This window comes from Aotus nancymaae, unplaced genomic scaffold, assembly GCF_030222135.1.
Source record: "Aotus nancymaae isolate 86718 unplaced genomic scaffold, 86718_ANA_hifiasm-v0.15.2.pri h1tg000006l, whole genome shotgun sequence".
Lineage (NCBI taxonomy): Eukaryota > Metazoa > Chordata > Mammalia > Primates > Aotidae > Aotus > Aotus nancymaae.
The window spans coordinates 86,970,700-86,984,597 of record NW_026988417.1 but is presented as its reverse complement, the minus strand read 5'-3'; the positions used below and the strand labels follow the sequence as shown (position 1 = coordinate 86,984,597).

The 13,898-nt window shown below is 35.1% G+C and overlaps 1 protein-coding gene across 2 annotated transcripts in view; it reads right to left on the bottom strand.

Moving 5' to 3' along the window:
* SMARCAD1 (SWI/SNF-related, matrix-associated actin-dependent regulator of chromatin, subfamily a, containing DEAD/H box 1) overlaps positions 1–13,898 on the bottom strand; it is an 86,761-nt gene that overhangs the window by 44,506 nt on the left and 28,357 nt on the right. For both annotated transcript variants that reach the window (XM_012437771.2, XM_012437770.2), the window contains exons 5-7: positions 13,114–13,180; positions 8,728–8,828; positions 853–954 (exon numbers count right to left, since the gene is read on the bottom strand). In XM_012437771.2, the coding sequence (XP_012293194.1) occupies positions 853–954; positions 8,728–8,828; positions 13,114–13,180 (270 nt within the window). The remainder of the gene's footprint in view (positions 1–852; positions 955–8,727; positions 8,829–13,113; positions 13,181–13,898) is intronic.

Sequence of the window (13,898 nt, the reverse complement as noted above, 5' to 3'; positions counted from 1 at the left end):
CTTGTTTTTATGCTGCTTTACACATGCTTTCTGTGTAATTTCACCTCCACAAATACACAATAGTCTTTAACAGAAAGAAAACTTGACATTTTTTTTTCCATTTCTAACTTTCACTATGAAGTGCTGTGAACACTAGAAGATCAAGAAATGCTTGCTCAATTAAAAATGAAATTTCAATATGCAGCTGGTTTAAGTTTCAACATAGGTAAAGAACCAGTATGGCAACAAGATTGTGCATTTAGCTCATAGGAATTTAGTAGATGTACTACCTGAGCATATATACTCAAATGAATCAAGGCAAGTATAAATGTACTCTAAATGTTAAATAAATATTTGCTGCTTCTATACATAATCATGGGATTAAACAGAGGCTCTTTTAGCAACAACATGTATGGCATGAGTCTTTAAAGACCCTGAAAATATTCTTACTATTTGAGAAGTAGAAGAAAGCTTATGAACTAGGAAGACACTGAAATGTAGTATTTTTAAAATTCTTATAAGAAATTTCAAGGATGAGAGCATGAAAAAAACTAAGCAGTTACTTGATGGGAGCAGGGTTACAGATGACTTTCTAGATGACTTAGATTTTATAAATGAGTTCACAATTTTTATTATGGTTTTTTTAAAATGACTTAGGGATACAGCATAGACAGACACTGTAATGAGTAAACAAGGTAAATAAACAACATAATTAAACAGTATGAAAATACTTTATAACATTGATAAAAGGAGAACATTTAATTACAAGAATGCAAAACTCACTCTAAGCTTTTGTATGGTTGAACTCTAACACTACTTTGTGATAAAAACACTTATTACACACTGATTAAATTTTCATACATGACTACTCACCTGTTTATCAAAATTGGGAAATTCCTTTTGCAATTTCAATACAATACTTTCCTGCTTTTCCCAATTACTGCTAGATTCTGCAGACTCATTTGATTCCTCTCCCTAATGGGGAGAAAAAAAGAACCAATTTAAGAGATATCAATAACAATGGTCTTAAGGCAATTATATTTGTATTTTGACTTGATCTGAAAATTATCACAGTCAGAAGAATCCAAAATGTTTTTGTTTCTGTGAACATTGACAAATTTATGTCTTTAAGGATAAAAAATATTGCTGATTTAAGATCACTGAAAGACCCTGATTGCATATCCAAAACCTCAAACTTCATTCTCAGTGCTTAAAATGAGATAAATCTGTTAAACAACTAGAATGATCCTCAAATTAACTCAATATAATCAAGTATACTGATGTCTTCTCTAAGACAATGGTAAATTTTAAAAGGATACAATATCTCATCTATGTTAACTATTATACCCACCTATAAATCTCAAATTCTGAAGAGTTTACTTTTACTTCACTCTTGATTCAGAGAATGGCTTAAATATTAATTACTCAATCAAAACATAAAACTGAAACAATGATAAAAGGAATTTAAGTGGAACTAAATAATACACAAACCAAACAGATTAATATGAGAATTGTGGGTATACACAGTCTCTTTTCTTTTCACTTAACTTCACTTGAACAAACTGCTTAAAGTCCATATTTAAGCAAAAACAAAAGACTCCTTGTGTTAATGCAGAGGAAAAATTCTAGTCAATCAAAAAGCATTTATCTACTCTGCTTAGAACTGTACCACATGCTATACAAAAAAGATGGAGAAAAATACAGTTTTCTTCTAGTTCTTTAACCTCCTTTATTATCCAACAACTAAATTGCTATTTTTGTCTTTCAATACCTTAGAAACAACTAAGTTCTGATACCTCCTCTGCACAATGGAGTAAAATAAAGTTTCGCAAAACAGAGACCAATAAAATGCTATGGATATCTGGACTAAAGGAGAAAACTGCATAATAGTAAGTTAGTGTTTCATAATAATAAGTTAGTAAGTGGTCCACTTGGACTAAAGTACAGAGAATGTGGATAGGCTGCAAGGATGAAGAATTAAACCAGAGCTAACACAGCATAAAGCCTAAGGTTAGTCTTTTTTCAGAAGCAACAGGATTTTGAGCAGGGAAATAATAAAATACATTGGTGAAACACATCTTGGAGAAAACATTTCAAAATCCTCAGAAATTCATACTGCCATCTTTATAGCCCAGGCACACTGAAATTCCAAGAACAGTATTTTATTTTATTATTATTATTTTTTTAGAACAGTATTTTAAAGTTCACACATGGCCAACAACCAGTTGAGGGAACAGATCCAAGTGTCTAACTCTAAACCACTGCTTTTTCACTACTGTTTTGTAAACTTCAGTTGTTCATTTTTTAATATATCAAATGTGCACTAATAGACAAACAGATAAACTGTGGTAAACACATACAATGGAATACTAAGTCATAAAAAAGAATGAAGTACTGATACATACTACAACATGAATGAACGATTGCAGTATATTTGAAAGCATTATGCTAAGTAAGAGGCAAATAAAAAAGAACAAAATCATGCCCTTCACAGTAATACAGATGTAGTTGGAAACTATTATCCTAAGCAAGCTAACGTGAAGTTAGAAAATCAAATACCACAGTTCTCATGTATAAATTGAAGCTAAACATTGGGTTCACATGTTCATAAAAATGAGAACAGACACTGGGGAACACAAGAGGGTGGAGGGAGGATGTTGGGGAAGCGTTGAGGAAAACTACCTACTGAGTACTATGCTTACTATCTGGGTGACAGATTCATCCATACTTCAAACTTCAGCATCATGCAATATACCCTTGTAAAAAAATTACACACAAACCCCGATTCTAACATAAAAGTTGAAAAAAGAAAAAAAAAAAGCAAACACATTCTTCTGAAATTAAAGAGGCAGGACATAAAAGGTTACATATTATATAATTCCACTTATATAAAATATTCAGAATATGTAAATCCAGAGACAGAAGGCAGATTGATGATTGCCAGGGGTTAGGGGGAGGAGGGAAATGGGAGAAACTGCTTGATGGGTATAGCCTGCTATTATGAGGCAATGACAGTGTTTGGAATTAGACAGGAATGACGGTATACAACATTGTGAATGTACTAAATGGCATTAAATAGTTCACTCTAAAATGATTAATTTTATGCTATGTGAATTTCACCTTAATTAAAAAATAGATAAAATATTTGGAAAACAGTAAACAGCTCTTGGGAATCAAATATATGATAGCACAATATTTAGTAGATGGTGTGCCTATCACGTGTTGTTTGCTCTTGGGTCCCACACTTCTCCTAGCTCTGCTAATCCCTGATTGACTGAATATACTCATGTGGTCCAGGAGGCTACATGGACACTTTACAAAAGCTAGTTGACAAAGTTTGGGCCCACATCTGTCTCAGCATGCCCAAGGGTTATGATTCAACCCAGTGCCTATTTTTCCATCTCCAGAATCATAGCTGGAACAGACATATTTGGCACTGGCAGAAATCCCATATTCTATTAGTTCCCTGACCCATGATGCATAGGCTACTATTATAGGAAACACCAAATCCAAGTCCCTAGAATTGTCCCTCTCAATCAAAACAACACTAATAAGCAATTATTACAGTCCTAAAGGAACTGCAGATATGATACCGCCAACCCATCCCAATGTAAGATGCCTCCTTTGCCTATACAAAAGGTAGATGAGTCTTGCAGAATTATTTATCATAAACAATCAAACTCCAACTACAGCTGTTTGACAGGATGTGGTATTTTTGCTGGAGCAAATCAATATGGCTATGCAATTATCAATCAAGCACTTGCTTTTCCCCCTTTCCCAATTAGGTCAAACAGAAGCAATCCATTTTTATTTTGGCAGGTTTAATGATACACCCTCAGTCTTCAGAATTACAGTATCTCTCCTGGTTCTCTCTCATAATACAATACTCACAGACTTAGGTGGTTCTGCATTGTCCAGAGAGTATCACTATACTGAAGATGTCACATTGACTGGACTTGATAAACAAGTAGTGGGTATTTTGAATGGTACTGGTCAGATATGTACATGCTACATAGCAGGATGAGGGAATAACCATCCTCACTCTGAGGACCACCACTTTTATGGGAGTGTAGTCTGGAGCATGTTGGAAACTCCACTCTTAAGAAAAGAAAGGGTGCACCTATCTGCCTCTTTAGACTGTTTGGACATAGGGAGCTCTTTGCACACTGGAGGCAAGATATATTTCATTAGGGTGTGTACTGCTTTGATTCATTTTATAAAATATCTCTTAAGATTGTCAGTTATGGCCTGGCGTGGTGGCTCACGCCTGTAAACCCAACACTTTGGGAGGCCAAGGTGGGCAGATCACAAGGTCAGGAGTTTGAGACCAGCCTGGCCAATACACTGAAACCCCGTCTCTACTAAAAATACAAAAAACTAGTTGGGTGTGGTGGCAGGCTACTGTGATCCCAGCTACTCAGGAGGCTGAGGCAGGAGAATCGCTTGAACCCGGGAGGCGGAGGTTGCGGAGAGCCAAGATCATGCCATTGCACTCCAGGCTGGGCAACTAACATCTCAAAAAAAAAAAAAAAAAAAAAAGATTGTTGGTTATGAATGGGGCCCAGGTTAAGAGAGGGCTTTGTACCAGGTCCAGAGTACAATACAAGGTACTCTGTCACTTGGGTTTCATGACCAGCAGATGCAATTATTCTCAAAGAATCTGTCATAGTTAGTAAGGATATCATATGAAGTCTCTGGCAAGCCCTGGTGGGAACATCACTGCAGAGAGTTTTAAAGAAAGGTCATCATGTCCTCTTCTATTGACCAGACTCAGTTCTGCTGTGACATATACATTTCCAAAAATTACTGCACTATGCAAAATTGTTAAAGTAAAAATCATAGCCTTTAGGAAAAAAACTGCATTAGAGATACAATGTCAAAAAACATCAGTAACACATAAAAAGAGAAAGCAATCTAATAAAAATGATACCATAATTTTACACACACTAGATAGTTAATATATAAATACTACAATAAATATGAGCTGAAGTTTGCTTGCGGACATTGGAAGGGTTACAGCTTATGAGTTATTGTGAAGTGGTAGAAAACAGGTTATCTGAAAATGAATGGAAATTTGTAATGCCAGATCCAGAAGGTTGTAGCTCACTGTCCTTGTTATGTCTGCTGTAGTGACTTAAAACATAAAGAATAAAATTTCTGTTGCATTGCCAGTCTCCTCCTTTTACACTAAAGCTGCCTATACAGTTCCAAATTCACCTAGATGCCATACAAGACTATTCTACTATCTTCAGCAGTAAGGCCATTATCTTCAAGGCAGTCCAACTATTTTCACAGCATTTAAAACATCTGATCACTTGTATTACACTGTCATGGCATACATAGACTTCTGACTTTCATCATCACTGTCATCGTCATCATCTGCATCCATACAACCATCAGCGGCAAGGTGCTGAATGCTTTCTGCAGTTAGATCAACAGGATAGGACCCTAGAAGCTTTTCAGTATCCTCATTTTTGACTGCTTCAGATCCAAACTGTTTTCTCAGATCAATATAGCTTGTTTTAAACTTTTAAAATTTCTCTGAAGGATCAAATTCTTCAAAATAGAGAATCAAGTCGAAGACAATTTTCTGCCACACATAACACAAACGCTCTTATTATATTACTCCAGACTTCAATAATGACATTGCAATGTTAAACCTCTTCCAACATTCTATAACCACTTCTGGATCCCTGCCTTAGATAACAGCATTAACATCTTAAATGTTCACTTTAGTAAGCTATAAGCATTGCTATCACACCTTTAAAAAGGGGCTATTATCAGAGAGGTGGTTTTTGGAGGCAAAAGGAAGAATGTGACATAGATTGAATTCTGCTTTTGTAGAGAGAGAACTTGATACACTGTTAAGAATTTTTTAATTTGTTTTTTAACGTTTTGGGGCATTCACCCTCTTTAACAGGGAAGGACTAAGTAAAAATATAAATGCAAATGTAGGCAGTCATCCATACATTTTTGCTATACCTGACATGAACCTCAAAGGCTGACTTTAACAATTTCTTTTCTTTTTTTTTTTTTTGAGATCGAGTTTCGCTCTTGTTACCCAGGCTGGAGCGCAATGGTGTGATCACGGCTCACCGCAACCTCTGCCTCCTGGGTTCAGGCAATTCTCCTGCCTCAGCCTCCTGAGTAGCTGGGATTACAGGCATGCGCCACCATGCCCAGCTAATTTTTTGTACTTTTAGTAGAGACAGGGTTTCACTATGTTGACCAGGATGGTCTCGATCTCTTGACCTCGTGATCCACCTGCCTCGGCCTCCCAAAGTGCAACAATTTCTTTTAAAAGGTTCACAGTTTGGTAAGTGATATTATTGGCTTCAGTTTCACATCTCCATTTGGCACTGATGCCAAATATCACAGTTATGTTACCTTTAGGAGTCTTGAATCCTAGAGCAATTTTCTGCCTTTCATATTTGGGTTATTCAAGGCATGCATTCATAACAGACATTTGTTTAATCAAAACTAAGAGTTTAATACATGCACAGCTCCTTTCTTCAATTTACTTCTGTATCACTGCTGAAAAATTCTTTTGCAGCTCTCATATCTACACTAATGGTTATGTCTGACAGTCAAAAGCTTGGAAACTGTAGCATTGTTTGAAATCATTAAAGCAACCACTACAAGCACTAAAAGGAGCCACTCATGCAGGGTACAGTGACTCCCATTCTAGGTCTGTGTATACGATGACAAAGATCTATATGAGAAAGATTGTTCCTTAGTTTTTCAACCTTTGGTCTTCAATCCAAGTATTTGACAATCTGTCCTTTTCTTCTATTTCTTTATGCCTTGTTCTTACTGACTTTCCAGCACTTGAACCTGGTTCAGCCATACATACACTTTTTATTTTTGTGGCATTATCTTTGATGGTCCACATTATGGTGGACCATAATGTGGTCCATCAAAGATATCTGTTGCTTGGGATACTGTACATTCTTATTTCTTTCCAAATGTTTTCTTGTTTCAAGCTTCTCCTTAATACTCAAAACATTTCCTCTGCATGCACTGTGTAGCATTTTTGAACCAGAATGCTTAGATAGGTTTGGGATGTTGAATGAGTGCGTTTTTCAAATAGAAAAGATCACAAATGTCGAAGAATAGCACATCACCACCTAATAGGATAATATACATGGTAAAAAGAGGCAGCCAGTAGATACTGGAAGTGTGTGTGTGTTTTATGTATTCCTACGTGGCTTGGTTCAGTTGGAAATAACTTTCTATGATCACCTAGTATTTCTCATGGACAAAACTGCACAAAAACACATGCAAATTTTGGATTATGCTCAAATCGTTCTCTAATGTATTAACGTTGGAATGGATTCACATTTTAAAAACGGAACTGATTTATTTTTGTGAAACAGTTATTGACTTGAAAATAACTCCTGATAAAAGCAGAATGTTTTTCACCTGATAGGCTGGGCACAGTGGCTCACGCTTGTAATCCAAGCACTTTGGGAGGCTGAGGTGGGTGGATCACTTGGAGTCAGGAGTTTGAGACCAGCCTGGCTAACATGGTGAAACTCTGTTTCTACTAAAAACACAAAAATTAGCTGGGTGTGGTGGTGCACACCTGTAATCCTAGCTACTTGGGAGGCTGAGGCAGGAGAATTGCTTGAACCTGGGAGATGGAGGTTGCAGTGAGCCAAGATCACACCACTGTACTCCAGCCTGGCCCAAGAGTAAGACTCTGTCTCAAAACAAAACAAAACAGAAAGTTATCCTGAGAATAGAATACAAGGATAATGGTGTTCATGTGAATGTTCAGCCAAGGGTGTACACATTGCAGAGACAATTTTTAAGCATCAGGTAAAGAAGATTATCTGTTTTGTGAACACCAGTTAAGTCCATAGCCACTTGAATCCTTGCTCAACAGGTCCATTTACAAATGGCCCTGGCAACTAGGTTTGAGTCTGTGCTTGCAGATCAACAAGATAAGACTTTCTACACCAAGATTAATCTGGCTATTGGTATAATCAGTGCTCAACCTGGAAGGAACAGAGGCCAATGATGAGTCCCCATTATAGCATCATTCCTTGGGAGATTAAGTCAATTGTCTGGTGGCAAGATGATTACACTTTCATGATTCATCATGAAAGATATAGTAATAGATAATCTACTCTAAGTATGAATTTGCCTTCCCTATCCAACTGCTTCTGGAAACACCACTGTTGTAAGTTAATTATGTCCCCTCCAAATTCAAATGTTGAAGTCCTAATGGCCAGTACCTCAGAATGTGACCTTACTGGAGACAGGGCTATTAGTGAGATACTCAAGTTAAAATGAGGTCATTAGAGTGGGACCTAATCTGACTGCTGTCCTTACAAAAAAAGGGAAATTTGAAGATGAACACGCACACAGTTCAGAGAACACAATTTAACGAAGAGGGCAGAGATAAGCAATTAATACTGGATAAATTTAAAAGAAAGCAAAAACAGTCACAAAATATACGCAAGCATAAATTTTCTGGCTTTCTGGTGAAAGAAAAGAATGATTCATTTAGACAAATTTTCAGGTCTGATATCCACAGACACAAAATAGTCTGTGTTTAAGCAGGCTTCATACTAGATAAATTAAAAAGCAAAAACAGTCACAAATTAGATGTAGACATAAATTCCCTTAGTTGAGAAAGAAAGGAATTCATTTAGGTGGATTTTCAGGTCTAATATCCACAAACTCAACATATTCCATCCTCAAGCAGCCAATTTTGATACTGTAATTCAAATATAAACTTACATGATCCAGTCTTGTCTTTTTTATAGATTGATCATCATTAAATTCATCTTCCTCATATGGCTCTGAAGAAGAAGATAATTTTCTTTTCCTGGGCCCACCACCTTTTAAAGCAGAGCAGCATACTCAAACTTTGCACAGCAATAGCAAAAAATCAATTTAATGTAAAACAAAGGCAAAAATGTATTATATTGAATATTAGACAGTTCTCTTGATATCAGGCCCAGTGTTTGCTGTTCGATATGACTGAACTGAAAAAAAGGAAATATTCTTTGCAATCTTTCAGAAGTAGAAATCATTATAATACTATATTCATAAACCATTATGTTATTTAATCTAAAAATATACATCTCTAAATTCCTGAGTAATTCCACAGAGTAATATTATGAGGGAGGGGTTCTTCCCAGTGGCTGAGTATTGAGCAGTGAAATAAAGTTGACCCCCACCAAGTGTAAATTATCTGAATATCATCACAGACACCAATAATTTCTGTGTCTACTATGTACGAGGCTTTGCACAAGGTCTTTTATAAACTATTGTTTCATTTACTTTCCACAAAGAAACCTACAAAGTAGGTAACATTTTTATTTTACAAATGAGGAGGATGGAGATACAGAGGGCTTAAGCAACAAAGCTCTTAATGTAAAAGCAAGAGAATATAACACAGAGTACAGCAGTAACATGAAACCTGCATATTGTGATGGGAAGAAAACAAACTTGAGCTACATATGCTACTTATGTATAATTGTATACATTTTGTATACATTTATTTCTTAAATAATTTAATTTGTCAGACATACTGCTGTGCTACTACGAAAGCACCTGCTAAGATTACAAAGGTTTAAGATTTCAGCATTAATTATATCAGAGCCCTAACTATGCAATTGAAATATAAATACAAGTCAGCTTAAAAATTTCATTAACATGGCTATTATAAAATAAAATGGAATGTTATTAACATTTCAAAGCACAGTATTCATGTCAGTACAAATACTAACCAAAATATTCTAAATGTAGTATTTTAAGTCTGAAAAAAAAAGCTTCAAACCAGATAATTTTGCCACATCATCTAGACATGCTGAATTCTTTCCTAAAAAGAACAGAAAAGAAGCCAGGTGCAGAGCTCATTCCTGTAACCCCAGCACCAGCACGTTGGGAGGCTGAGGTGGGCAGATTGCTGGGGCTCAGGAGTTCGAGACCAGTCTTGGCAATAGGGCAAAACCCCATCTCTACGAAAACTACAACAATTAGCTGGGCATGGTGGTACATGCCGGTAGTCTCAGCTACTTGGAAGGCTAAGGTGGGAGGATCACTTGAGCCTGGGAGGCAGAGGTTGTAGTGAGCTGAGACTGCACCACCGCACTCCAGCCTGGAAGACAGAGTGAGACTCTGTCACAGAAAAAAAAAAAAAGAACACAACGGAACAGCTTAAGAAACTCCTGACAACATCAATAAATTCGTACTCTTACCTTCTGAAGTCGAGTAAAAACTTTGGATATATGTTTTTTTGTTTCTGTAATTTCATATTCATAAACAAAAACTTTCAAAAGGATCAGCATTTCAAAAGGAACATATACATAAACAAAAACATTAAAAGGAATACTGTTTAATATGCAGGCTGATACTGTCTATAAGACAGCAATTTGTGGTTAAAAAGATGTGAAATGTCACAATTTGTGGATCTGTTAAAGATCACTTACAGGTATTTAAAAAGGTCCTGTTGAAAATTGTCCTAAAATGCTGAAAATAGTTTCCTGTCTTAATGACATAGTATACTGAAGATTAACCTTATCTTCAAGGTTAGACAAAGCTGTCATTCTATATGCTACCTCAAAAGACGCTACACTAAAAATATAGATGTCTGATAAGACTGTTCTGTCCATTCCATGATGCAGCATGGAATTTTAATTAAAAAACAAGAAAATCCTGATTCTTTGTTTCCTTGTAATTTGCCATTTAACTTTTTAAAAATGAAATAATCTGAGGTACAATGCAAGAATAAGAAGAAAAAATTCAGCTGAAGTTAAATATATTTAATGAGGAATGTAAACTCTTTGAGGGCAGAGGTTACATCCACTTTGTTTCATCAACCTCAGTACCTAAGGCGCAGCCTGTGCTACCTAGTAAAAGAACCATAAAAAATATTTGTTAAATAAGTAAGTTGAATAAGATGAATTGCACAAGAGAAAAAATGATTAGATACTACTGTAAAATAAATTCCACAGTAGTATCTAATTCCACAACCTGTTTTTAATGGCATGTTTGTGGACAATGAGATAATGTGAGAGCAAGAATGTACTGGGAAGTTGCAAAACTTTCCAAGCTATTTTGCAGCTCAATAAATGTTCATTGAGCCTATCAATTTTCAGGAGATTTTTTTTTTAAAAAAGACAGGGTGTTGCTCTGTCAACCAGGCTGGAGTGCAGTGGCACAATCCTAGCTCAGAAGCTTACAAAATAAGTGCTAGGGAAGCACTAATGAGGAAGACATAGCTAACATTCTCCTGTAACATTTTTCTTATCATCAGATGATCCTTAAAGAAATAGCTGCTAACATTTAGTATGTACTCACTATGTACCAGGCATCATAATAAAAATTATACATTAACTTTATCAGTTCTTCACAACAACCTTTGAGTTTGGCACTATTATACTATTTTACTGCTAAGGAAAAAAGAAGAGTCAGTCAACACTGCTGAAGGTCACACAGCTATTAATAATAAGTAGAAGACAAAAAAGAATCTTGATATTCTGTGTAGGTAGCACCCACAAAATGCTGTCTCCTTGCTCAAACTGGAGGAAATTCAAGATTTAAAATATTTCATATGGATAAAATAAAATCTTATGTAGAATCTACTCCAATATAATCCACTTAGTGGAAGAAAAATGAGGTGGATAACTGTTGAAGAAGAATGATGGATCCATGGGAACACATATTGTTTTCTATCTTGTACATACTTTAAACCTCAAAAAAATTAAAAGTAGAAAGAATACACTTAGAAAAATGAGCATTCACAAAAATACTGTTGATAGAAGTATAAACTGGCATAATCTTTAACAAAAGGAGATGGAAGTAGATAATAAAATTTAAAATGTGCATACACTTTGCTTTAGCATCCTAGTTTGAAATGTAGCCTATATAAGTACCATAAATCTTTCTTGCATTTATGTATAAGGTCATTTACTTTAGTACTATAATAATGAAATAATGAAAACCTAAGTGCTAATTAATAGGGAAACAGTTAATAAACTAATCCTGTGAGTAGTCACAGAGGAATGTGAAGCTATCCATGACAAATTATTAAATGATTTTTTAAAGAGGCAAATGAGGCCAGGCATGGTGGTTCACACCTGTAATCCCAGCACTGATGCAGGTGGATCACCTGAGGTCATGAGTTCAAGACCAGCCTGACCAATATGGAGAAACTCCATCTTTACTAAAACTACAAAATTAGCCAGGTGTGGTAGTGCATGCCTGTAATCCCAGCTACTTGGGAGGCTGAGGCAGGAGAATCACTTGAACCTAGGAGACAGAGGTTGCAGTGAGTCGAGGTCATACCATCGCACTCCAGCCTGGGCAACAAGAGCAAAACTCCATCTCAAAAAAAAAAAAAAAACAAAAAAAAAGATGCAAACCAATATATTTACATTTTGTAACCTAATGTATTTGTGTTGTATACCAGTGTATATAAGCAGGAAAAAAGTTGAGAATTATATAAAAGGTAGTTATAATTTAAGGTGGTTAATGAAGTGTGGGTTTGCTTTCACTATTTATTTTAAATACTTTTTTAGTAGTATAGTCAGATGATTTTTACTTTTTTTGGTATACGCAACTTAAAAAAAATCAAGACAGCATTTATTAAACCATTGGACATGCTTCTATGGTGTAAGCTCATTCAAAGACATTTATTTTTGTATCCCAAGCCCCTGAAACATGAAAAAAAATATTTACTAAATGAAGAAATGCTGATTACTAGCTACAACTTTCCACAAGATGCTATGTTCCTACTTACTAAGATTTGTAAACCTATAATAAAACCACAATGCAATTAGAAATGATACTTGAAAAAGAAAGAAAATATGTCCTATAAAACTTCACTGTTATGAGATTTGTAGAAAAGCAGCAAAATTATCAGTGGGAAACTTCTTCACTTTTTAGAGAAAAAAAACCAAAAAACTTAGAAATTTGGTTCCCAAATAATTGCATGGCCTCAGGTAAGTTACTTAACGTTAAGCTTTAATTTCTTTATCTTAAAAAAACAATTAATACCTCATAGGTTCTTATAAGAATTCACAAAGGTATTTGGTAAACTGTGGAGCAATATTAATGAGAAGGTACTGTTATGATGTAACAATAAATTAACATGGCTTAAAATTAATTCAGGCATACCTGCATCACCAAACATCAGCAAGGCGGCAGCAATTGCTCCATCCATAGTGCTTGTTGATTCAATCAACTAACAGAATGAGAAAAGATTAATGTTTTAAATCAGCACTTTAAGAATTATTTCACAGTTACTGAAATATTTAAGAATGAATATATTAAATATATACACAGTAGGAAAGTATGTATGTCATAATTTAAGTTCACTAATCCTATGATAAATTTTCAGAAAATCCATTTTATGTGAAAAGTCTGAACTTTAAGCATATTTTAAAATTTATTAGATTGACTCATCCTTACTATAAAGGAAAATTAAAACAATCACATAGATACAGTATATTCCAGGTTTTTGCTATTTTAATTACAAAGTTTTACACAAAACTTCCTACTTAGGTCCAGGTACTGTGTGTGTGTGCACATGCGTGTGTCAGACAGAGAGAGAAAAGGGAAAGAGGAGACTGACGGACATCTATTTACATTCTTTTTTGAATTTCTAGGAGAAAAAGCACAATTCTACTCTTTTAAAAAAATCTAATACTGCTCAAGACAAATGGGATAAGAGCTCTTAATTTTTACTCTATTTCTGAATTGCCTGAATATTTTAAAGAACATATGCACATATTACTTGTATATCATACTGTTTTTATACTGTTCAGTAATTTTAGATTTCAGAAGAAACTAAAATCCCCTATTTTTCTCCTGTTATAGCTTCCCATACTTCAAATAAGTTACTTGTTTTAAAAAGATCTTACTTTTAAATAAGCTACTTTTTGTATTAAATCAAGTAGCCT